Source organism: Puntigrus tetrazona, chromosome 18 (genome assembly GCF_018831695.1).
Source record: "Puntigrus tetrazona isolate hp1 chromosome 18, ASM1883169v1, whole genome shotgun sequence".
Classification (NCBI taxonomy): domain Eukaryota; kingdom Metazoa; phylum Chordata; class Actinopteri; order Cypriniformes; family Cyprinidae; genus Puntigrus; species Puntigrus tetrazona.
The window spans coordinates 21,586,820-21,614,638 of NC_056716.1; the positions used below are offsets into that span (position 1 = coordinate 21,586,820).

The window sequence follows — 27,819 nt, forward strand, 5'->3', positions numbered from 1 at the left end:
CACCGGAGTCACATTTTATTACATTTGTGCATGCTTTAGTTAACATGTTTTGGGCCGTTAAAACACCTGCCCATTACAATGATAGAGCTTTAGAAGCACCAGGACAATTTTCAATATAACTCCAATTGAATTCATCCGAAAGAAGAAAGACATATAAACCTAGGATGGCTTAAGGCTGAATAAAATGCATGCTTTTTTTGTCATTTTTTTTTCAATATTTAAATTTTTGAACTAAGCCTTTAAATACTTTCCGAACTGAGATATTCCAAACTGAGAGGAATGACCTGCTTAAATAGTGTGGATCCGAGAAAAATTGCCATGTTTTATATTCGTTTTTTTTTTGCATGGATATTGTAGATTCAGACAGAGCTTCACAAACTGGGTATGACATATCATTATTTTTAGTAATCTTTAGTCTTTGCCAGGCCTCTTTTATCATTCAAGCTCATTGTGTGGATGAGATGCGTGAGACAATCTGCAAAATAAATTCTGATAAATGTATGGTTTAGTAAATGATGGCAGAATTCTTTTTTTTTATACATTTTTTTGTGTGTGTGAGAACTATTCCTATTAAACTTTTATGTTTTATAGCGGGTGAGAGGAAAAATAACCAAGTGACAGAAAGAGACATAGATGGAAGGCAAGAAGGGTAGAGCTATAATTGCTGTGGTCTTGGGCTGACCTGACCTTGCGCCAGAAGGAAACACAGTACGTGTGTAGAATCGAGCCGGTGACAGACCCTCTCATAGTCTGTGCTGGAACACAGTTGTGTGTGAGAGTAATGTCCAATATTACTGGAGTGTCTATATGTCCATTAATTCCAGAGGTTGTTGACTCTATGTAAGGCAGTGAGAACCTAGTGGCCTTTCTCTAGCGACTCTAAAAGCAAAGTTTGCACACATCAACCTCTATCAAACACTCGGAGACCACAAATAGCCTGGAACCTCCGGCGCGCACACACACACAGAAATAACACAGATCTGCTTCTCCCGCCAGGGAGAAAATTGGATTTTCGTGGATAAAGTAGTACATCGTTTAGGGGTTGCTAGAGGAGGGTGGGTGACCCCCCTCTGCCACAGTCAGCTAACACCAAGAAAAACTTAACCGTGATAAAGGCAGACAACTCACAGTGGGTGCAGGCCAATTTCCCTTTCTTCACGTCCAAAAGGATGGATGTCATATAAGTGGAGGTTGAAGACATAATCAATACATTGTGCTTTGTGATATGTTACTGTTAATGGGGGGAAATAAATGTTAGAATTGTTTTGTTTTGGGGTTTTCTCTCTCTCACATTTAATGGTAATAAATAAATAAATAGAGTGATTTAGATTTCACTTTGTGTTCGATTGAAGCAAACCACATGTGTAGAACATTTTACCCATCTATTAAAAATGACTAATTGACTAATTTGTGTATAAAGTGTATATTTAATGTTTTTTCATTGTAAAATATAACCCGTGTTACATGATAACCTGTAATTTGCTTTTCTGTGAAGTAATTTTGACACTTAAATACCTTAAGTTTAGTGTTTTCCCTTTTCTCTATATAACACGTCCTTCATATATAAAACCTGCATGAGCGGATGGATCGAGGGATAGACGGGTGGATGGAAGGATGGATACTTAGATGGGTGGATTGATAAACACAGTGCAATAGATAGATGGATGAATTCATGGGCAGATAAATTGGTAATGGATTAAAGATGTGTGGATAGATAGGTGGATGGATAGATGCATAGATGGGTATTATAAATTAATAGATTAATAGATGGATAGACAAATTGGATAGATACAATTGGAATACATGCATAGATGGGCAGGCAGATTAATCCATCCATCCAATTAATATGTCCATTGATAGATAGGTGGTAGATGCATGGATGGATAAATGGATGAACAGATGGATTCGTAGATGGAGTGGTAGATGCATAAATGGGTAGATGGATGCTGAATGGATAGAAGGTGGTTAGAACAGATATTAGTAGAAGAATGGATGAAGGGATGTGCAAATTGATTGATGGACATGGGTGGGTGAGTGAATGAATGAATGGACAGATAGATAAGTAGGTGGACGGATGGATGGATGGATTGATGGAGATATGATATATTACAGAATAATATGTGCAATTCAGTTCAAACATAACCTGATTTATTGTGCATGCTGCAGTTCCTCTGTACTCATTGATCAGTCTTTTGTCTTTTTTAGACAAGAAATGTGCCTTCGTTCTTCATTTCCTCATTTGCTTCCTCTCTTTCTTTCACTCAACCCTGTCTCTGCCGCACGCTAACCAATAAAAGTAAAGTTATGGTTGTTATAACACTGAATTTTTCATGCTTCATTACAATAATTGTTGACACGCAGGCTGTTTTCTCACCTGATTAGCATATCTCTACTAGCACTTCTGACTGCCTATCAGCACACAGCCTTTTCAGAAGCGCAAGGTTTGATAGGATGATTATAGGTTTCCATGGTTGCCTCAGTGATGATGTAATAAAGTCAATCAGCTTGTTTGCTGCTGTGGAGATGAAGAGCCCTCAGTGCATAGCACAGAATTATTCTGTTAACAGCGGTTGAGATGAGAGTAAATTACACCTCTCGTTGTGTCTCTCCTCCTCCTCTCACTTCATTTCCTCTCTCTGGACTGTGGAAATCACTATAAGCACTCTGACCTCTATAAATAGATTCAAGTATTCAAATACATTTAATGTCACCCAAGGTGATGTAAACATTTATACATTTATAAATCCGGTAAAATTAATTGGACATTCAATTTGTTGACGACGGTATATGATTATTGATAAGCACACACACAACTTTGCCATCCCAAATATAAATGACATATAAATTTAAATGTATTCAAACAGAAAACGTATTTTAAACTGTGATAGTATTTCTCATTATTACATTTTTTAGTATATGGTTCAATTACATTTAAACATAAGAATTGGCTATAAAAACATTCGTTGATCACTGATCAGAATATTAGAATGATAAAACAGCAATAAAAAAGTCTGTTGACTGAAGCCATAACAAACAATCAATGAAATACCATGCATTGTATGCTGTTCCCTGTATTCCAGCCACCATTGTGTTGAATGAGCTAAACTGGACTGAAGCACTGGAAGATGTCTTTAAGAAAAACCGAGAGGAGGATCCAACGCTACTATGGCAGGTCTTCGGCAGCGCAACTGGATTAGCTCGCTATTACCCAGGTAAGAGCTCGCACTGTCTAATTCAGAACTCACATTTCAGTACACATTACTATCAGAATCACTCACTGACTCACACACACACACACACACACACTCCCCTCCCTTTCCAAGACTCCGCTGTCTCTAATTGGTAAACATAGCATGTAGTCCCAGCTCAAATTACACCAAATTTTCATAACAAATTATAATATCAAATATCTCAGCAGCTCAGCAGAGAGCTTATTGTATTCTTCTGAGATTTAATGATGACAGAGGAGAAAAGTAATGAGGTGCTCAATTCATTTTCATTACTTTCAGATTTGTAATTGGTAAGGCTTTACTAAAAAATGTTGCATATAAATAGTTTATTAGCTACCGTTGAACCTCTGTCCCTTAACGGCTTTATAAGAGTTTGAGTTTCTCATATATGTCCTCGTATTTTGCCAAACCTGTGTGACTTTCTTTCATCTGCAGAACACAAAAGCTGAATTTTGGAAGAATATCCTGGTTATTCTTTTTCATATAAAGAAAGTGAGCAAAGACAGGGGCTGTCAGGCTTTAACAAGGAGCATCTAAAAGAGGTTCATATAACCCCTGAAGCCATATAAACACACTGTAAAGAGCAGTTCAAAATGATTCAGTTGAAAGCTGAATCATTGAACATTTGAACTGGAGAAACCAGATCATAGAATGTTGCGAACCAGGTTAACTAAAAAGATTTATTCTCAAATATTTTATTTGCAATTTAATATTGACAAATAATTTTTTATGATTGCAGCATATTTTCAGTGTACTCAAAAATGTTGTACCTTGAGAAGATGGCCTAGTTAAGTCTTCAGAAATGCATCTTTTGCATGTAGAAGAAAAAAAGTAATGCAGGTTTGGAATGACATGGGTGATTTCTCATTTTTGAGTCAACTATTCCTTTAAGACTGTAATATAATAAGATGTGGGCTCCCAACCATTGATTGTCTCCTTATAGATACATACGCACCTATAAAATATTGACGTTCTTGTAAACTTCAATTCATTATAGTCGACAGAACACCGGTCGATTACTTTGTTAGGGCCAAATCTCAGTGTCTCAGACTATCTGTCGGCACTTACAGCTGGAATCCACTCACTAAATGTCAAAACGTGGGATGCCATTTATGAAGAAACACGTCTTGTTAGATGTTCAGCTGTGATAGTCACTGATGAGCACCCTCATTTGCACCAGGTTATTTTCTCCGTTAAAGAGAAAAATCGAAGCTCAAATTCTACTGGGGCCTTTTTTTTTCACGTCGGCACACTGCAGTCAATATAAACCGCAAACCACCCCCCACCGGACACGGGAACAGGTTTCTAGCTAGGCTCGCTGATGTGCGCTCGACAGAGATGTGACAAATCAGATGGAGTTTGGGATCAGGGGTCACTCATATTTCCATATCCTGTCTCTGTCCATTTAGCTTCCCCTTGGATGGATGCCAGGAAAACACCCAGTAAAATCGACCTGTACGATGTGCGCCGGCGACCTTGGTACTAATACGCATTTCTGTGTGTGCGCTTTTGAATTCTTTTTCATTTGTTCCCTTTTTTCTTCAACCTTCGTTTCTTTGTTCTCTCCGTTTAAAATTCTCCTTGAAAGAGATCCAGAGCATTTCTTTCTTTGTATCCAGGTATGTTCAAGGTGCCGCTTCGCCCAAGGACATGCTGATTCTTGTTGATGCGTGAGTATTATGTGTATGTGCTTTTTAAATTATGAATATAAATCTTTTTAAAATGCATTTAGTCCTACATGCCCTGCTGCAGATATATATAGAGAGAGTGAGAGAGATGTGTTTGTAGATATATTAAAATACCATGTATTTAAGCAACGTTGTAATTGGGTGCTTTTATTAAGGCATAGTTCACTCTAAAAAAAGGTTAAATAAGGACATAATTTTCATTTTAACTGTCATTGTGTTTGTATTGGTGCGTTTCAGGAGTGGAAGTGTATCCGGACTGACTCTTAAACTGATCCGAACCTCTGTCAGTGAAATGCTGGAGACACTTTCTGATGATGATTATGTCAATGTCGTCCATGTAAGTAAGATCACTACACACTGCAAGATTTTTAGTTTTTACAACTGTAGGACTCTGTGATTTGCAAAGTAACATTGCATTTATTCATTCTGTTTTTCACATACATTTCCATAATTTCGGAGCAATTCTGGAACAGCGGTAGTTTTTCTGGGATGAGTCACTTTTGTTGCATTATTCCTAATTTGTAATTCACTTTGGATAGGGCCCATCTTTAGCATCTTTTAAATGAGTAGCCTACATGTGAATAGCAATGCTGGTTGTAATATTTTGTCATCTCGTCACATTAATCTAGCAGAGTTCTGTTGAGAAAGGTGTTGTTTTCTTTATAGTAGTTAAAGTGCTTCTATTACGGATTTTTGAAAATGTAACACATCTTTAAGTGAATAGAAAGCATCCTGCCAAGTTTTAAATCGCAAAGTGCAGTGTATAAAGTTATTTTCTCTCAAAAGAAAGAGTTGACTCTGAATCAGTGAAAACAGCCGAATCCCAAGCTGTTTCATGCTGCTGTCAACATGAAATATTACTATATTGCCTGCCCACTTTCGTCTGAATGAGAATTCAAATTCATTCTTTCTCACTAGGTGCCGCTTTTGGAGCGGTAAATTAGCTGTTTCCCTGGTAACGTACACAAAGCAGCACCGCGCTCACAAACGCTGCTTTAATCAAGCATTACAGCTAAAATGAAATGATAAAATGAGACCAATCGGACAAATCACCGCTGATTAGCATCATGCAAAGCAGAGGTTAGAAAAATTTGTTACTGAGCAAATCATTTGGGAGTCATTGAGCACGTAAGGTAAAAAAAAGCTTATTATAAGACAGTAAAGGTGTTTTTTTGACCTTGCTTGCATGTCAACCTGTTAGGGATTCTTGCATTACCTATAATAGGGGCGTTTTAAAGGAATAGTTCATTCAAAAATAAAATGTACTCACATAGGCCATTCAAGATGTAAGTGAGTTTGTTTCTTTATCAGAACAGGTTTGGAGAAATGTAGCATTACATCACTTACTCACCAATGCATCCTCTGCAGTCAATGGGTGCCGTCAGAATGGAGTAAAAACTGCTGATTAAAAACATCACAATAATCCACAAGTAGTCCGCATGACTCCAGTCTATCAATTAAAATTTTATAAAGTGAAACACTGTGTATTTGCAATACATATATCCTGAACTGTTGTTTCTGGCTGTCTATAAAATTGATATCAGTGAAAAATTGTCTCATCTGAATCAGGAGAGAAATATGTACAAATCAAGCATGTTTACAAGAGAAAATGGTCCAAAACAGTCCTAAACAAATATACTGGTGGATATTGCATACACATTTACTGGAGGAAATGTTATTATACACAAAAACCTATGTACATCATGGATGGTCTGAGGGTAATTATTAATATTATTATTATTATTTTATTATTTTTTGGAGGACTATTTCAATAATTTGTTGTTATACTGTTTAAAGCCCATGTGAAGTTCGTCCTCCAAGAAAGATGCATTACGGTTGAGCTGCAGGTATCCGAAAAGTTGCAGCTTCACTGCATTAGCAACTATGTGGATGTAATAAAAGTTTTTTTTTCACAACTCCAAGTTTTGAGGGTCGCAGAAAGCGCTTGTCGCTTCCACAAAAAAGAAAAACGCGTGTGTAAATAACAAACTGTGCCTGTACAGAATGGGATTAATTGCTCAGAAAAGTGTGACAAGCGTATTTAGCAGCAGGCGTACAGTAAAAATGGAACAAGACATTGTTACTCTGAATTCAATTTAAAGTGAGGAGTTTCTAGAGTTTGTGAGTTGCAGGTTGCTGTGTGATGCAACAACAGTATGTGTGTGAGACAGAAAAAGAGAGAGAGAGAGAGAGAGAGAGAGAGAGAGAGAGAGACAGAGGAATTGTAATGAAATATGGATCTGGCTGCAGCTTGCCACTTGAAAACAGGCGCTTAATGAAAAGGCTGCTTCTGGGCTCTGTGTGCTGAATTGAAAATGGCTGGACAAAGTGAGGGGAAGAGATCAGGTTGAGTGAGAAAGAGAAGGCTGGAGAAAGAGGGAGGAAATTGCTATATATCATTCCTCTTGGAAGGAGCCTCCAATCCATCTTGGCTAGCTGATCTTTTACTTCGGGTGCTGCCAGTTTTGTTCTCCAATTTTCCTCTGACCAAAGGAGCTCACAGGATGCTCATGTCTAAACCTCTCATGGATGTTGTAGGGCTCATTATTTCTTAAAGGAGTAGTTCGACTAACGAAGATTTGCACTCGTGGCGTTCCGAACCCTAAGCATATTTTTTTCCCGTGCTCTTTTAATTTTAATTACAATGAACGTGAAGCTTTAAAGTGAAGCTTTAACCATAAATAGTCATAAAAGTGTTACATACGCTGCATTCCAAGTGTTCTAGAAATATGAGGAAACGCATGAAAATCGTGACATCATGATATATAATGACACGCACAAACACACACACACACACACACACACACACACACACACACACACACACACACACACATATATATATATATATATATATATATATATATATATATATATATATATAAGGTATACACTATTCTGTTCAAATGTCTCAGCTCTTATTATTATGCAATAATGCATCTTATGCATTATTCAGAGGACTTGGAATATAGTGCATAAGCCATATGGACTACTTTTTGATGCTTTTATGTTGCTTTTGTGTTCTCAAGCTTGAAAGCTTCGATCCCCGTTAATTCTAATAGTATGAAAAACAAAGACATGCAGCATTACAATGAACAATCACGCTCGGTTTTTGTACTCCGGGTGATAGTTCCTCAAAAACCATGCTTGGGATCTCATTTTTTTAATCTTCAGTGAATAACGTTTGATTTATTTATTGTTTTCACTTCTCTGAGGATTTTGAGGTTTTCTAGTATTGGAGAATCACTGTTCCGATAAAGGATTAGCTCTGTGAGATCTGTCAACAGGATTCGCTTCAGGGAGCGTATGCCAATGAGAGTGTAGCGTTTTTGTTATGTGTGTGTGTGTGTGTGTGTGTGTGTGAGTTCGCATGGGTGTATTTGAGCGCGAATGGATCAGTTGGATACCCAAAGATCAAATTTGGAGTGTGTTTGTGCAGATCAGTAGTTTGAGAGCATCTGTGGTAATGCAGTTTTAAAGAAAAGGGCTTTGAGGACTTTGAGTTGGTTGAATTTATAAATCTATAAAATGGTTATGATTTTATAGACGGTGGATCGCCATCACTATAAACAACATGCGCTATAAATATGATAGCTTTTAGTTTATGAATGAGGAAGGTGGGAGGATCGTGATCAATAAACGGTTTTATGGCTGTTTTATGAACAATGCAAGACAAATAAAATATCTAATAATTTCAGTTGTAATTAAGCTTCATTCATGAACATTTGTGATCCTGGAGAACAAAACTTTAAGGAGCATGGGTGTATTTGTATTTGTATTCTTTTATGCCAAAAAATCATTAGGATGTTAACTAAAGATCACGTTTCATGAAGACATTTTGTAATTTTCCTACCATAAATATATAAATTTTAATCAAAGTATACCAATTTTTGTTTAGCAATATGCTTCATTTGGAAGCTTTAAAGGGTTTTTTCAATATTTATATTTATTCCAGATTTTCAAATAGTTGCATCTCAGCCAAATTTTGTCATTTTCTAACAAACCGTACATCAATGGAAAATCTAATTATCCAAATTTCAGATTATGCATAAATCTCAATTTTCAAAAAAAAAAAACCCGTATGACTTGTTTTGTGGTCCAGGTTCACACTTTATACATTTTGCTTGATAAACAAAGGCAAACCCTTCTTGTACAAGAGATGTTATGCATTCCTGTCAAGGTACAGTGAAGAATAAGACTTAAAATAAAAACAATATATTGTAATATAGGCCGGAATTTGGAATTTAATACTATTGTGCTTCTTGCCGCATACAGCACAGTATGCATGTATACACAATATATGCCTGTTATTGGTGTGTGTGTGTGTGTGTGTGTGTGTGTGTGTGTGAATGCAGCAGGGGGGCTTTTGACTGTCTCCTACAAACAAATGCTGCTCATTTTAACAAGGCTTTGTGATATGATGCCACGTACACTGCCACTAAATCTCTTATAACAATAGCTCAAGGATTTAATAAATCTTCATACATTTTTACATTTTGATTTTGTCATTCGATGCATTCGGTTAAACCTAAAATCCTAAAAATGGGTTTGGGTTATGGTTTTGAGTGCAAAATGCATGGCCACATATAAATGAAAACAATTCATGAAAACAGTGTGTTGGTTATGCAACTTAATGATCAATTTACGACGATATTAAAGTACATTGCAGCTTTCTTTTCTGCGCAAAACAGAATTTCTCATCTATTTTCTGCATACCAAAAATAAAATGGGATTAAAACAGACTAAATTTCACACATTGCATTGCATATTTAATCAAACCATTTTAATCAAACTATTATCAAAGCAAATATTTAACCTGTTAATTATGCTGCACAATCCATAATGAGAGAAAACCATAATTAAAATATTTTTAGACGGAAAAAGCAGGTGATACAAATGCCTGCTTTTTTCTTTTATAGATAATGCTGCATTCAGCCTTTCGTCTTAATATAATCATTATAGATGGTGCATATCCATGCAAATGTGACATTTATAGGAAGGCGAGACAAAGGAAATATGACAATATGATAAAACAGTCTTCGGCTTTGCTGGTCAGCTAAAGTGTCTCTAATTTCAGTCTTGTCCGAATAAATTTTTGATTAGTTGTTTATGAAGGCAAATATTGGATGAAGGTTATTGATGCTCATTAGGGCTCCGCTGTGGCAACCACCATTGAATTGTTCAAGGATATTATCCGATTCATCATTTATATTGACTCATCTGTGGGGCGGATTTTCATAGGAAATGATTGACTGGTGCAATTGACCTGCAGCATGACAAACAATTTGAACGGTGAACATAAGATTACAGCTTTAAATTGGTCTCTTGAGGTTACCCTGGGTTTAAGAGGTGGATTTCATGCAGAAAACGTGTCCTTTTCTCTGGTTGGAGATGAAGAATGGAATAAGATCCTCGGTTTATGAACCAGGTCCCCTCCCCCTGTACTCTGTACGGGGTTTACACCATCATACAATAAGTGTGACCCATATTGAAAAGAAAAATTGCAAATGTGACCCGTTTAATGTCTGATTTCAAACATATGCTTCTGGAATCTTTTTAATTGTTTATCCTATACAGCAGTGTTTGCTGTTTTTTTTTTTTCTTTTACATTTTCCAACTAATCAAGTCAGTTCATTTAATAGTTGTTTATTTTCACTGTGGACTGGAATACTTGATTCCGGTTGATGAAGCACAGTGGTCGCCTATTTATTTTTGTAAAATAATTTTATATCGCTCCGTGCTCTCTTTCTTTTCACATATCGAAAATACATTTAAAAACTTAAAAACAAAATAAAATCAATAAAATGTAAAATGTATACTTTCTAAAAATAAATAAATAAATGTTACAAATAATCTAGGTCAGGGTTATACATATAATTAATGGTGTAAATATTTGCTCTAATAATAATAATAATTCAATAATTCAATTGCAATAATTTTTCCAAAACAATGGTGTGTGTGTTTCTTAAATGGCTACTTAATAAATTAAAATAAAATGTTAATTTAATTTTGTGAGTTGCCATGTAATATGCAATACATATTTATACAGAAATATTTTGGTTTAGTATTTTAAATATCAAACTGGAAAATGCTAATTAAATTTAAATTAAATGATATTAAAATGTTTATAAATAGCTTAACTTAAATCATTTTGTGTTCTAGTCATTTATTTTCCTGTAAATGCTGGTTAATGTTATTAAATTTAAAATAAAAATAAAAAAAAACACCTTTTTATACTTGTGACATTCTCAGTGTTCAAAAAAGAACAAAAAGTTGTTGTTTTGAGTTTATGCACCTGAGCTCAATATTACCCATAAACATTGCTTATTTCACTCAACAGGTGAGGTGTAGAAGCTCAGATATATATATATATATATATATATATATATATATATATATATATATATATATAAGGGAACACTAAATCTAAATGGAAAAATAAATAAATAAATGAAATAAAAAAAGTGGGACAGTGTAGTCAGCTGGTCATTGTTGACCCTTTTGGCGTCATACAAGTGCCTTCTGCTCCATATTGTGGTCCTGATAAATACTCTCAATTTTCATTTCACCATATGAATAAAGTAAATTTCAATACTTAACTTACAGCCTAATTGGAAATTCGTTTAATTCCCCTGAGCCGTGAACGAGCAACCCCCAAGTAATAAATGTTCCCCTGGGGAGAGCCGTGACACGACAGAACTAGAACGTTCTCGTTCTCTAATCAGCGAAGCCGTCTCCAGCGCGAGTGTGTGCCGTCTGCTGTGTGTAGGGGTCTGTGTATCATCAATGTGTCCTATTCCTCTATTTATATCCCGCCGTATGCCGAGAGCAGTGAGTCACGGGGGCCTCCGTGGCGATAATTCCGAGCGTTAATTAAATATTCAGTCAACGCTAGAGCGACTAATCGAAGCGTGACTCATCGGTTCATTCAGCAGACACTGTGACATCCAGCTCATTCAACAGAGCACAGACACCTGATCCCACGATTACATCAATGACTGGCGCATGTGTCCTAATCAAGCGCACGTCGCTCTGTGTCCGGCCACAAATTCAAAGCCGGGAAGCCTTTTGAGCTGACATGAATGAAAAATAAGCACCGGATCGTGAAAAATAGATGAAAAGCCGCACTGTGGTAAACACACAGGTGTGTTCTGCCATAGAAAGTGCATCATGTGCTTTTTCACGTCCTCGGGGAGAGCTGGAGATATAGTAATCATTTTAATTTTTGCATGAGTTTGCACATACCGCCTCATTAGATGTAATGGTGCCGTAATTGACTCGCACCTGTTAATCATTCTGACTTTTCCCATTGTTGGCGTTACAGGAAGCGCCGTCCCTGGGTAAGGTACAAATTGGTCCAATTAAGCTTCAGAGGCACCTTTATTTGTAGAAAGAACTGTTTGAAACTTTCTTATAGTTATAATTGCCATTTAATTGCAATTTAAAAACATTTTATTATTTATAAATTATATATTTTTAGATATCATATTTTAACTCTCTCCCCATTTTTAATAATCGGTATGTATGTGTATATACACACCCATATATACATATGTACACCCATTATATATTTACATAAAAATATAATAATATATAAAAATAGAAATTAAAATTGAATTAATATTCAGTTGTACATTATATATATATATATATATATATATATATATATATATATATATATATATATATATATATATATGCATATGCATATGTGTATATATTATTATTATTATTATTATTTTTTTTTTTTTTAGGACCAATAACCAATTTATAAATAACTTGATAAAGGATGATTTTGTCCTTGTAGAATATAGAAAATATATAAATATATAAAATCTTTCAAATAATTAGAAGGTAAAATTACTCATATAGTGTAGATTTTAGATTTTTTACCTTTTACCATTGTTTGTGAATTACTAGAGTCTGCAAAATACGTTTTTTCCCATCTTTTCCCCTCCCGCATTTATCCTCCCTCTTTTTTTCTCTCTCTTTCCTTCCTCTACCCAAGTCTATTTTCTTGTTCTCAATCTCTCAAGCTTTGAAGTAACAGGTTCACACAGGTCAGCCGCGATAAGTGACAGAACACAAAGAGCCCTATCTGAACAGAAAATTAGAAACTTGTAAGGGTATCCAGCTTGTCAGCTCAAATTATTTTCATCACTGTACCGCAACACATGCGCATACTCACAAACACCTGCGGAGATTCTGACCCCAGCGCAGAGATCTTTCAAGTCACGCAAACTTCTGAAAAGTCTCGCTGTGAATGAACAATGAGCAGACCAATGATTTTTCACTTACTGTATGCCTCTCTCTCCCTCTTTTTCAGTTTAACACAAAAGTGAATAACACAGCGTGTTTCGACCACCTGGTTCAAGCTAACGTTCGCAATAAGAAGATCTTAAAAGATGCAGTGCAGAACATCACGGCCAAGGGCATCACCAACTACACCAAAGGCTTCGAGTTTGCCTTCAACCAGCTGTCAAATGTATGAGTTTTTTGCTGTTTTGGGGAGTTTTATATTCAAAATGCGTCTATAAAAGCATCCAGTGTTCCCCAGCAGGCTTAAAATCTGCATTTTGTGTGATTTGTCTTCACGTTGGCTAAAAAAAAAGGTGTGTAAGCTTATTTTACCTGTTTTTACCTGACGTTACAATACTGCAGATGAGTACAGTTTATATATTATCTTCGCCTTCAGTCACTGACGGATTCATTCATAAGATTGATTTAAGGCGAGATGCATTCCGCTAAGCCACGATTGGAGGCTGACATCCTAGTATCACCTCTGTCCAGTCTTATGCGGTTATTAAAAGTGGTATCGTTGTGTTCTGCTGACTTCTGCTGGTCTTCGCGTGTAACCGCATCTGATGTTCATTTCAGCCAAACATCACCAGAGCTAACTGCAACAAGATCATAATGCTGTTTACTGATGGAGGCGAGGAGAGAGCAGAGGAGATCTTCGGCAGATACAACCTCGACAAAAAAGTGTGTGTGAAGCTGCGTTTTATCGGATCGCTGGGGTGTATTCGTAGCAATAGCCAAAAATGCATTGTACGCGACAAACTTGTTTTTTTCTTTTATGACAAAATTCATTAGGACATTAAGTAGAGATCATGTTTCATGAAGATATTTTATAAATCTCCCGCTGTACGTATGTTAAAACTTAGGTTTCATTAGTAATGTGGGTTGCTGAGAACTTCATTTGGACAACTTTAAAGACGATTTTCTGAATATTTCGATATTTAATATTTAATAATATTTTTTTAGCATCCTCAGATGCGTGTTCTATAGTAAGTCATAAAACAGATTTAATCTATAATAAAACCGAGCTTATGTAGCATATATGCAGCGAAGTCCGAAATCTATTATCGTCCTACATGAAAATGTTGCCGAATGACGTAATGATTTTAAATATGCATCATTAAATATCACCCTTCTTTGAAGATGCATATTTCTTGATTGCGTGTACACTTTTAGGGGTGCCAATAATTTTTCCTTTTTTTAAAAATCTAATAATGCAACATCACTTTTGTAGGAATGATTGGTACTAAATAAAGCCATTTATTCAAACTTTTTAATGATATATTTATTTTTATAATTTATTTTTTTATACTTATACTGTTATATTTACTTACATTTTATAACACATTCTAATACAAATTTCGAGGGGTGCCAATAATTTTGTAACTGCAAGTATTGATAACGGATATTGCACGTACACCTACAGTATGATTTATTTATTTCTTTACAGTTTAACATGCCCCTGACATGATCATTTTGGCATAATACTGTAATAATGATATACTATTTTTTAGGTGCGTGTGTTCACATTCTCTGTGGGTCAACACAACTACGACACCGGGCCAATAAAGTGGATGGCCTGCGCTAATAAGGGCAAGTATTGCTCGGTCTGTGTTTGCCCCCTAGTGGCAGTAGCACAAAAATAATTCTTACATCTCACAACCTCCCTAGTAAGGCAAAGCAACGGAATTTAAATTTATATGATATGTTTTCTAGGATATTTCTACGAAATCCCATCCATTGGAGCCATTCGCATAAACACACAGGTCTGTATAGCATTTCAAATGTAGTTAGAAAGCTGTTTAGAAGTATGCAAAGGTGCAAGGAAGACCACCCGATGATTGCATTGTGTTGTTCACTGTTGTATAGGAGTATCTAGATGTTCTGGGCAGGCCGATGGTCCTTGCAGATGCCAAACAAGTGCAGTGGACCAACGTGTACCTAGACGCTCTGGTACAGCCCTTTTTTTATGAAAATAAACATGATGGTAGATGTGAAAGTGCATTGTGCTTGATTGTTTTTGCGTTCTCTTCATGACCTCAGGAGTTGGGCCTGGTCATCACAGGCACGTTGCCCGTGTTTAACAAGACCAAATCCAGGGAGGGCGGATCTCGAAACCAGGTCAGTGTTCATCTTGATTTTACAGTTGATTTCCCAAGATGAAACCCTCGCGAATTCTTTATTTGTATTACTTTTCATAATTTCCTATGAAATAATTAAGGCTGTGGAATGAGAATAACGTAACGACTGAAGTAGCTGAACTCTATGTTTTTGGGATTTTGGAAAATGGGTGATAGAATATTAACAAAATTTTAAAATACATAAATTGTATTACTTATATACAGTTTATTTTTGTATATATATATATATATATATATATATATATATATATATATATATATATATATATATATTTAATTGATTTTGATTCTTTTTGCTAAATGAGAATGAATAAAAATTAAAATTAGTTAAAATTAAAGAATTCAAAAAAATTATAATTACTGACCCAAGTCATTTTAACGATAGTGCATATAGTAATTGTCATATGCATACTTTTTGTATAAATATATAAAACCTATATAAAAGTATTTAAAACGATCGAAATTGATTTTATACATGTACTGTAAAAGGTATATTCTTAAATATATATATATATATATATATATATATATATATATATATATATATATATATTATTATTAATAACATAATAAGCAGCCTAGCTGAGAAATGCAAAGATTATTTCTAGTGCTGTCAATCAAGTAATCATGATTAATCACGTCTCCAAAATAAACAATTGTTTCCATAATGTTTACTGTGTATATTTATTATGTGTATATAAACACACACACGCCTGTATAATCTTTATATTAAATATTATATTTCTGTTAATAAATTTGTTTATAATGTAATATGAACTTGAAAGTATATATGTTATGTGTTTGTATATACACAGAACACACAAATATATATATATATATATTATGCAAAAGAAAACTTTTATTTTGGGGGCACGATTAATCGTTTGACAGCACTAATTGTTTCTCACATGTTAAATAAAAAAATAAATAAGCAGCGTGTACATATCGTTTTAAATGAACACATGTCGGTAAGTGCACAAACAAAAACAACGTTTCAAACTTAGCCCCAAAAGCGGGAATAAAGCATTCGAATGAACACAGACCAGAACACCAGACGTGTCATTAAAAGGCCCGATGCTCTAATAATAGCCCAATTCTTAGAACAAACTACTATTTTTGTCACGTTTAATGGGGATAGAGCCGCGACTGACGCAAATGTATAAACCATATTATCTATCGAACGTATTAACCATGCGGACAGTGACCTTTTTAAGAACACTACAAAAGCAGCAGATATGGAAAATAAATACAGTATCTTTCCCTAAAGTTTTTCAGTTCGGGGTCAATGGATCAGTACTTTGTTTGTCTGCTAAACCGCTTGACCCAGTCGTCAACTACGTCACTGGCTTCTTCGATAAGGTTAATATCCTCTTCCAGCACGGATGACGAGCATTGAGGCCGTTTAGACGTGGCCCTCTACACCTTCACGTAATTTCATGGAGGTCATTTTTGCCCAAATGCAAATTTCAGTCAAGGTTTTAGGCTTTCCAGGTTTAGTTTAGCCTCTTACGTGTTTGTAAATGTGAGTCCATTACATGTCAGAGTAGAAAGTTTGTGCTTTTTGATCTGTCTTAGCATCAGAATCAGCTGATTTTAGGAGTGATGGGGGTGGATGTGTCTCTCGACGATATCAAAAGATTGACGCCCCGCTTCACAGTGAGTACCACAAACACACACCGTTTCAACTCGCCGGATATTCAGCATTTCATGCGAACGAAAGCGTAAAGAATAGTTATTCATTATTTACTCAAACTTCATTTATTTCAAACCCAAATTGTGCAAATCCATTTTTCTATTGCGAAACAACAAAGATATGGATGAATGTAAGCAAGATTTTGTGTGTGTGTGTGTGTGTGTGTGTGTGTGTGTTGTGTGTCTTAAATCAAGCTCCAAAAATAACAAAAAAGCATCATAAAATTATTATGCAAGTAGTGAAGGACATTTCAGTCTTAATTGTAATCTTGATGCACAATACCTTTAAAAAGTTTTTTGAAAGAAATTACAGTATGGAAGCCCATTTTTGCCACTGAATAAAAAATAAAATAAAAAGGGTAATCGTGAATTTTAATCTCATAATCCTGACTTTTTATTGCAATTCCGAGTTTATATACGAAATTCAAACTTTTTTTTCAGACAATTGCGACTATTTATTTTCAATAAAGTCAAGATTGTGTGATTATTTTATTCTTTATTCCAAAGCTGTAATGGACCTCAATATTAAGTTAATTAAAGCAACAAACAAGTTCATAATATTGCAAATTATAGTATTTATTTTTAAATAAATGCCGTTCTGCTGAATATTCTATCAATTGAAGAATCCTGAATAAAAAATACGACTATTTTCATAATTTTACAGTAAAAAATGTTTCTTGAGCGCCCAATCAGCATTAGAAATATTTACAAAGATTCGAGTGACACTAAATACTGGAGAATTGTCTGCTAAAAATTCATCTTTGCCTCACAGGAATAAATTAACAGTTTTATAATTTAAAATATATTAAAATGTATTTTAAATCGTAATAATATTTCACCTTTTTACTGATGATTGATGAATAAATGCATCTTTGGTGAAACATAAAAAAAAAAATCTCACCAACCGCAAACTTTTAAACAGTAGTGTAGAATAAAATCTGAAGTGTCAGTTGTGTCGCACCGGTTTGATGTCAAAGACGAGACGGGCGAGAATTGCATGGATTCAAAAGATACAGTATATAGCGCCAGAATCACATCTACTAATTTTATGGTGCTTTTATGGTACTTTATTCTCAAATTTGGTGCTTGACAGCCCTATTTGCTTTCATTGCATGAGGAAAAAAAAACTTGAGAAGAAAGAAAATCTGGTTTTGGGACGACATGAGGGCGCGTAAATGGCGTCGAGTTTTCATTTAGGGTGAACTATTCCTTGAACGCTACATAATTCAATTTATAAGAGAACAAAGCGAAGCTCATGTGTTAGATGTTTTCTTTGCGGACTCTTTGAGTCGCTGTAATAAGAATAACACGGCACGCATAAGATAAATGCGCTATTGTTCTGCGGTCTGCCGTCTTGCGGTTTCGCCTCCTTACAGTAAGATCGCTCTTAAGAGGACGTAAGCCCTTGTACATTACATCTGTTTGTACTTACGTTTGATTTGTAAATGGTTGTGATTTTCTGTTAAGCTCAGAGGAATGTTTCCAGATGAACCGACACATTTGATTAACGCTAAGTGCTCGGGGGTGATTGACAGCTCGGGTCGGCGTTCTCGGGGGATATTAGACGGTACCCTGCTAGCGAGGGATTAACCGCCGCATCTCCGAGGAACCAGGCCCGTTCGGTCCGAGCAAAGGATTCGGGTTTGATGGTGGTCTTCTTTTTCGACGTGTCCTCACTGTTCTCTGATTTCATTTCAGATCGGCCCTAATGGATATTATTTCGCCATTGATCCCAACGGTTACGTGCTGCTCCATCCAAACCTGCAACCAAAGGTACCGAAGCATTCTCTCTACCCAAATACCTCAAATATGACATCACGGCACATTTTTACGATCCAGGAAGAGGTTTTGAGGTTGTTTGCGGTGGGAAATCGTGACATACTTGACTGATACATTCGTTTCTTGTTTGACATCGGTGTTATTTAGCATCTGTAGTTCTTGTACCTCTCTCTCTTCGTCACTGTATTCCCCTCCCGTTTATGTTTGGGTATATGCGCTGCATGTGTTCATTCTCACCTGCATGCGTCTGTGTGTGACTTTGAATTGCATGTACACATGCCTGAGTGTTCGTGTATGCGTTTATGTCAAGCATGTGTTCAGCGTTACGGAGGAACGAATTTAAGTTACGAATCTGCCATCGATATTCCCACTGTTCTGAATATCGTTCCTCTAAGCGATGGTGGTGTACTGGATTTGGCGCGGATGAACACGTTGAAAGGGAACGATATCCATTCAAAATGTTAAGTTAAATCTGTCCGATTTGCTCCGATTTGAGTCCAAACCGATCAAAAATACGTATTTGGGATTTTTGAACAGTAATGTTCTCAGTGGCCTTAAATAATTGTTTGCAGAAATTACACCATATACACAGTTGATATAAACATTTTGCGGTCAATAATAATAATATATATATCAGCAAAATAATTATATGGTATTGCATGATAACATATCAAGTAATAATTATGACATACAAAAACATAACTATGAGATATAATTATAAGATTCCAAATCACAGTTTCAGTATTTTGTGTCGTGGTTATATTTCATAATTATGATTTCTCAAAGCGTGTTATTTTTGTTACGTGGCGTTTGGTGCGATATCAATTTTCTTCATTGTAATGCATTGAATTTTGACACACTGCAATACCCAGCCCTGATATGATCCATTTTTTCCCCCCATTCATATATTTTATAGTTAATACCACGTTCCATTTACCTATACCATGACTCAAACCAACAGGAAGATCAAGCATCTGCGAGTGATTCAGCTCATATCGCTATTGACAAGTGTATCTGACCTCATATGTAAAGCCATAGATTTAGAATGTATAAACATGCATTTGCGGTGTGTAAACAGCCGCTCATATAGTTTTTTGATTTGGATCGGTGCACACGGCCCCTCTGCTGGGTGAGCTTTGCACATAACCTTTGCAAATCGCCCGAAGTAATACGCCGTGCTTCTGGCAGCGAACCTGCATACATGTTTCTCAATGCTACTCCGCTACGCTTCTTACATATCAGTCCGTTTGGAGGTTCCTTTGATTCTGGTTTCCAGCCACACACATAGGCCGGTCTGTATTTCATCTTTTAAACAAAGAATGTGAAAGAGAAAAGAGATCACGTGTGTGCGTTCGGGGGTCATAGTTTATCCTCGGTCTGGATGGTAAAAGCACCGTCCATCACCGAGTCTCAGACAACCCCCGGCCCACCACGACAATCTCGCAAGTTAAGGAGGTAAAATGCGTTAAATATATTATGTCTGGATGGCTGTAGGTTGAAAACCGTTTAGACGTTGCGTGATTTAAGCTCAAAATGCAATCGCGAAGAGTTATACATCGACAGTAAGGATGACCCGGGGCCAGTGTGGTATCTAACATTCAGCGTAAACATTTGGTTTCGAGCGATGCGTTTATGCTATATGATTATGCTAATTGAAGTATGTAACCAAAGTAACATTATCTAGCCTGCTATTTTATTTTTAATTAGTTTTTTTGTGACAAGTGTTTTTCACCATATTCCATTACATTTCGAAAAAATAATAATCATTTGAAGTTACAGGAAGTATTTTAATTTATTTTATTTTTAGTTAGTTAGGATATTGTTTAATTTTATTGTTATTCATTATATATTCATTATTATTATTAATATTATTATTGCCAATTAAAACTCTAAATAACTGTATTAAGTGTAAAAATAAAATTGTATTAAAAATTATTATAATTCTAATCATAATAAATTTGAATTATAATTTATAATTCTATACAAACGTTTGCAGTTAGTATGATTTATTTATTTTAAAGAAATATTTTTTTATTCAGCAAGTATGCATGAATTTATCAGTTAATACTTTAGCATTATTACAAGTAATCATTTATTTTAGACTATTAAATAATAATAATAAAAATTTCAAAAAATGGCACTGTTTTAACACCATTTTAAGCAGGACAACAGTTGTCAGCATTGATAATAATAAGGAACACATTTTAACAATCTATATAAAAAGAAAACCATTACTTAAAACCATTACCATTACTATTTTGCAATATTACATATAAAGCAATTAAAAAATATTTCAATTGCCATGCATGTACCGTTTACATCAGACGCATGTTATATATGAAAATCTAATGTATATTATAATATTAAATATAATATTATATCATATTTAATATAAAACATATATTTATACATTCAAAAAAATAAATTCAGTTCCCGCAGAAAAAAAAAAAAAAAGTGTAACTAATGTGTGAGGTTTCTTCACTCTTTCAGCTCTCTGTGCCTGAAGACACCTGGTTTGTGAGTTGGGGCAAGTGCTGAAACATGTCAGTGTTATTGCTGAAATGTTGGGTCAGAGAATGTTTGCTGTTAAATCGACATTAAAATAACAAAGCTCCAGGTCTTATATATGGAGAATATTAACTTCAGCCCACGGTCCAGCAAACAGAACACATTTCCGTCCTTGGCGTCAGTATACGACCGAATGTTATGACATATTTCCATCTTGCCTCCAAGTTCCATCCTCCAGCTTTTGCATTAAAAGAAACGACAGAAATGTCTTCCACTCCCCCATCTGCCTTTGAAAAGACTTTACCGAAACAAACTCGTAACATAACTCTCGAACAATGCTTTTTTTTTTTTTTTTTTGGTTTAATGAGCTCATCTATATCGTTAAAGGCATAAAAAGGAACGAAATGCATGCGCCGTGACAAACATAAACGCCGGCGTTATTGCTCCCAGCGGACTCCATGTGCGGAGCAGCCTGCGCGATCCGGTCGGTTTTACTTTAGTTTAGCGAGCCGACTCTGATCACATCTGAAGGTTTGATCTCTCAAGGACAGATGTTGAGATGCGATCCGGTCCAGCCGCGGATCGGCAGGCTGATTGAGATAGACACGTAGGCATGGATTGAATCTCTGAACCGTGGATGCCGTACTTAACCCCTAGCAGCGCTGATATGCAAACACAAGCCCCTAAACCATGGGGTGCCAGATCTACTGGAAACAGTTCAAAGTGCTCCACCAGCATCCAGCGGCGCAAAACACATGACTGAATTTGTCGGCTAAAGTTAAGAGAAAGCGACCACTTCGAACGAACTTCGGAGAGTCTTTCAAGGAGACTTTGAACACTGCAGGAAGGGCTAATTTGATTTTGACAGTGCAGAAATTGAACGAACCCTCATGGTATGTCAGCCATATGTTGTCTGCTCGCCAGAGATCGAAATAATTGTGTTCAAACAGTAGGAAGGCCTACACGATGGGAATCGATTTATAGCATGCACTTTTATTTCCTTCAAACGGTCTCGTCTATGATGGATTACCGTGTTTTACAATAACAGCATTGTTAACAAGTGCGGTCTCTTTCAAGGCTCAAGTCAGTTTTTGGCACTCATAAATAACCCTCTTTCTGTTTGCACTGAAATCCTCTTCATATTTCTCATTAGAACAGGGTTCAGAGCCGTCGCCGCAGGCTAAGTAAAAAGCTTGCTCTTACGTTCCCTGAGGTGAGACAAACTGTGGTAGATCCAGTGCGTTCTGTCATAGACATAGAGTGAAATAGCGCTCGATAGATCGTTTGGCTCCTGTAGTCGTAGCATGGGATCCGATATGCCCTCCTAACCGTAATCTTAGAGACAATGTACTGTTTTGTATACATTACCAAATGTCATCACTGAGCTTACTGTAGTTTTAAAACCCCAAATCTCTGAGTTTGTGATAGCTGTGCTACATATGCCATTTCATACAATATGTTTTCAGTGAGAGGAAGAAATCCACTCAATTTCTTTTTCCCTTAATTAATTTTTTTTACACTCACCAAGGCTGCATTTTTTTAAATCAAAAATGCTGTTTTGAAAAATTATTGCAGGTTGATAGATATGTTCATTTCATTTATTCTTGTAATTTTAATATATATAACTGAAAAATTTTATAGTCTTTTTTTCTTGCGATTTTAATTGTAGAACTAGGAAATGCAAGAAAAAAGTTGGAATTGTGAGACATAATTAAAATTCAGAATAGTTTTACTCACATTTTCAAGATTAAGTATTCCGTCCTTTTCCTCTGAGATTAAATTTCCCCCAAAAATGTTTTACTTCAGTATAAAAAAATAAAAAAGATAATTGCAATATTTTAGCTATTAATTCTTTTTTTTACCTTGCAATTTTTTATTTTAATTTGCATCTCACAATTCCGAAATAAATGTTGCAATAGACTGTTTATTATTATTAGTTTTATTTTAGTTTTTTGTTTAAGTCATGCTTTTTTACCTAAAAAAAGAAGAATGTTTTGGAATTGAGCTCAAATAACCTTTTATTTGTTTATTTCTTTAAAATATTTTTTGTTGTAATGAAAAAGTCTTTACTGTCACATTTGGCGATTTAATGCACCCTTGCTGAAAATGAAAGCAATAATTCCATCTTCTTTTTATTTATTTTTTTGTATATATTTAATCCCCGAACTCAAATGGTAGTAGTCCGAACCCGCTAGTTAAACTAGTTTAGGAGCCTAGTGGGGACGCCAACACGCCAACAAAGCATGTCGGGAACCAGCATCCAAAACACAGCATATGCTTATGATCAGTCATGCTGGTGTTTTCAGCGGGGATATGACTTCAGTAAGTGTGTGTAATGGTTATCAGGAGTGCTAGCATGCCATCTGATGTTTGTTTGTGTCTACAGAGTGAGAGTTCATCGAGATATTTCCTGTCTGGCGGATCAGAAAGATAATGGTTTTTTATTCGCTCCAACCATTACCAGATATACCGGCGAGTTCAGCCTACTGTAGCACGTTCAGCGCTCGCATCCAATGCGTGTCTCAAGCAGTCGGCATTCATGTCATGTGCTTGTAATCTTGAAGGATTCGGTAATGATTTCTTCATACGGCGGATCTGCGTTTTCGCTTGACCTCCATTTGTAATGCGAACAACAAAAAGATGATTTACTGTCCAAGTGAAAACACACGAGTGAAAAATGAGAAGGAGAAAAGGGAAAGGAAAAATGTTTGCTGAGACGGTACATTGCCTGTCCCACAGTGGCGTTATGGGGAAATTGACTGCCGGACATCTTTTTAGAAATTCTGCTGCTCTTTTCAGCTCCTAATTGGCAAAATATCTTGTTTCTTTCCGACTTTGCTATTAAAGATATTGATTTTTAATAATGCAATACCCGCTTTGTATCGCATATATCGTTCTCAAAGGATAATGGTTTAATATCTTTTTTTGGCGACCATCATACATCTGTTTTGTGTCATATGTTACATGTTTCATAAAAACTGGCATTGCTTGTGTGTTTCAGGGTGAGGGAGGGATTTGGGCTGGACATGCAGGAGCTTGTATAAATCTTCCTTTCCTGTTTATAAAAATTACTGCTCCTTGGTCAACATATTTTGTATGAAAGATGTTTGGACTGGCTAACGATGATAACTCGGTAGATTCTTTTACAGTGTTTTAGAATAATACTTTGCTTATGTTAAATGAAGTGGCCCGAAGATATAGTTGCATGCTTAAAAAAGGATTATAAATAAAAAATAGAAAGTCAAATATTTCACAAAAAGATTGATATAAAGCAACGAGTTACTAAAGTAACTTTCCAAAAAATAAATAAATAATAATAATTATCATTAAGAATTAAATTAAAATAAATTAATTAATACATTCTATCATTCATTCATTTTATTGATTTATTTTGTTATTTATTCATTCATTGTAATTATTTGAAGGAACTGATCTTTCAAAACAGCAACCCAACAAGTGAATTAACAATTTATTTGTAACTGTTTAAACCTGTTTCTAAAAAACAATAATAATTTAAATCATTACATTTTAATTTTAATAAAATAAAAATATTTTATTCTATTCTATTTAACTGTATAAAAGTATTGACCTTCCAACTCAACAAGTGAAATAGGTTCTAATATATTATTATATTCTTGTTTTATTTTATTTTTTTATTTATTTAAATGTCATGAATTAAAAGTACTGACCTTTCTGAAACAACAGCCCGAAAAATAAAATGTTCTAAGCAGTATATATTTATTTATTTTATAAATAGATGCAACTTTTCTCAAAGTTTAATGCAATGATATTAATGCCGTTTTTAAGTATGCTATAAATGTCCAAATGCTTTTAGGGCACGTTACGCATTAAGACATTTAGTATTTCAATTTTGTGTTATTATCTCAGCAAGAAAAGAGCAAGTGGGTATTATTGGCTCGGAGCCACTGTATGCTCTACTCTTCAGATCAGTGCTTGTGTGTATGAGATTGTTTTTAATGAGGCCTTTTTCTGCCTTGGGTTCTGTATCTCTCTCTTGAACACTGTAATTAGTGTGATAATGGGGTTAGTCACCGTGACTCTCGGTGCTATTATTGTCATGATCAGCATAAACAGCGACGCCCACATCAGCTGTGACACGACGCGTTTGTGTCTGACGTTCAAGCGCAGAATATCTTCGCACATGGTGGGAAAAAATAGTTGACATATTTTCAGTCTATGGAAGAAGTGGTAGACACAGTTTCCATCAGTCTCTCTCACGCTCTGTTAGACAGACGCGTGAAGCCGACACATGTCAGTCATATCTGGGCGATGTGGGGGTCCCCCGGGGGCCGGTAGCAGAGCAGAGGGTGACCCCGACACTTTGAAACCCTTCCTCAGTGTTGTCTGTGTCTCATTACACCCTGCTTTCATATTCACTGCTTTCCCTTTGATTTTGTTCTCAATTATATGTCCCTCCTCTCTCTCTCTTTCTTTCTTTCTTTCTTCATTCATCCATGCTTTTTTCTATCCTCATCCATCCAGTTTTTTCCTTCTTCTGCCTTTCTCTTATGTCTTTCTGTCAACCTTTCTCTTCTGTCTTTCTTTCATTGTTTGTCTTTCTTCTGTCTGTCTATTTTTCTTTCTCCATCCATCCATCCATCCATCTTTCTCCCTTTCTTTCCATCTGTTCGTCTTTCTTACTCCATCCATACATCCATTCATCCATCCACCTTTCTTTTTCTGTCTCTTTTTTTTGTCTGTCTCTGTCTTCCTTTCCTTTCTTTCTTTCTATCATCCTTCTGTCTGTCTTTCTATCATGGCTTGTCTGTCTCTTTCTTTCTTTCTTTTTTCTTTCTCCATCTATGTTTCTTTCTTTCTGTCCATATTTCTTTCTCCATACATCCATCTATCCAACCTTTTCTTTCTTCATCCAGCCATCTTTCTTTCTTTCTTTCTTTCTTTCTTTCTTTCTTTCTTTCTTTCTTTCTTTCTTTCTTTCTTTCTTTCTTTTTGTTTCTTTTTTTCTTCATCCATCATCCATCTTTCTTTCTTTTCTTTTTCTTTTCCATCCATCCATCCATCCATCCATCCATCCATCCATCCATCCATCTTTTGTTCTTTATCTTTCTTTTCTTTCTTCATCCATCATCCATCTTTCTTTCTTTCTTTCTTTCTTTCTTTCTTTCTTTCTTTCTTTCTTTCTTTCTTTCTTTCTCCATCCATCATCCATCTTTCTTTATCTTTCTTTTTTCTTCATCCAGCCATCTTTCTTTCCATCCATCCATTCATCCTTCTTTCTTTCTCCATCCATCCATCCAACCATCCATCCACCCATCCACCCATCCTTCATTCTTTGTTTCTTTCATCGCTTGTCTTCCTTTCTTTCTGAAATGTGATTGTTTTGTCTGATGTTATTTATTCATTGTCTCTGTTTTTGTCCTCCTCTCCTCTGACCGTGTTTATTCTTGCTCTACACGTTGCATGTAAGAGCCTGATCTCCTCATTTCACCTCATATCGTTTCTCACGTCATAGATTTGATGTAGGTGCCAGTGTTGTTAATGTGCACATGAGCAATGTGACGTGAGATACAGTACACGCAGAAACAAAACATTCTTTCTTGGACAGAAGATATTACCTCATAAACTAGAGTCAAGCAAGGTTTTGTTAAACAATGTAGAGAATAAACAATATCTACATGGTTCTTAATCAAAAACATAAATCATATTTTGACCCAATTGTAAAGAAATAGGTTTTTAATCTGTCTAAATGTTATATTTTATTAAATATAAGACATTCAGATTCAGTTTGGTCAAATCTGAATTTTGAGTGATTTTATGTTAAAACTTAACATAGTTAAATACGTAAATATTGACTTTTCACAGTATTCCGTTTAGAGAAACACAATCTTCTACTCATATTCTCTTCATTTCTATAGTGTTCAAAAAATGTGGATGTTTATGAAAACGAGACACAAAGAAGATTAAATGTAAATAAAATACAATTTTTTTCCCAGGGAAAGGACTGAATTTGATTAATTTTCTTCCTTCTCTGTGTAGAAGAACATATTAATCAGATTTATGCTTACATAAATGAACTTTTTAAACACTGTGTATTTCTATAGCTCAACAGAAACTTTCACTGTGATGTATCGTAGACCTGGAGTACATTAACACTCAACACAAAGCTGAAAGTAAACTATAGAGAATGAAATGTTAACATCGTTCGGTTCCTCTTTAGAACCCCAAATTCCAGGAGCCTGTTACACTGGATTTTCTGGATGCCGAGCTGGAAAACGATATTAAAGTCCAGGTATGTCACAGTACACACGTACAGTACAAAACAAAAATAGCATGATGTCACCACTATTACTTCATTGCTATACCGATGAGAGGTTTTGATTTCAACTGTAAACACGTGCGGTGTGGTATTTCAGTACTTACAAATGCTTACATTCCTGTTACAAAACACGAAAACACCCTTTTGCTCAAGGGATGCATAGTTAGCTTAGATAGTAGTGATTT

At 35.4% G+C, this 27,819-nt stretch overlaps 1 protein-coding gene across 2 annotated transcripts in view; it reads left to right on the plus strand.

Moving 5' to 3' along the window:
- Nucleotides 1–27,819, plus strand: part of LOC122363109 (voltage-dependent calcium channel subunit alpha-2/delta-1) — an 88,178-nt gene that overhangs the window by 36,675 nt on the left and 23,684 nt on the right. For both annotated transcript variants that reach the window (XM_043265037.1, XM_043265038.1), the window contains exons 7-19: nt 3,081–3,212; nt 4,640–4,709; nt 4,850–4,900; nt 5,156–5,255; nt 13,245–13,403; nt 13,796–13,900; nt 14,731–14,809; nt 14,933–14,982; nt 15,086–15,169; nt 15,260–15,337; nt 16,933–17,013; nt 18,748–18,822; nt 27,536–27,607. In XM_043265037.1, the coding sequence (XP_043120972.1) occupies nt 3,081–3,212; nt 4,640–4,709; nt 4,850–4,900; nt 5,156–5,255; nt 13,245–13,403; nt 13,796–13,900; nt 14,731–14,809; nt 14,933–14,982; nt 15,086–15,169; nt 15,260–15,337; nt 16,933–17,013; nt 18,748–18,822; nt 27,536–27,607 (1,136 nt within the window). The remainder of the gene's footprint in view (nt 1–3,080; nt 3,213–4,639; nt 4,710–4,849; nt 4,901–5,155; nt 5,256–13,244; nt 13,404–13,795; nt 13,901–14,730; nt 14,810–14,932; nt 14,983–15,085; nt 15,170–15,259; nt 15,338–16,932; nt 17,014–18,747; nt 18,823–27,535; nt 27,608–27,819) is intronic.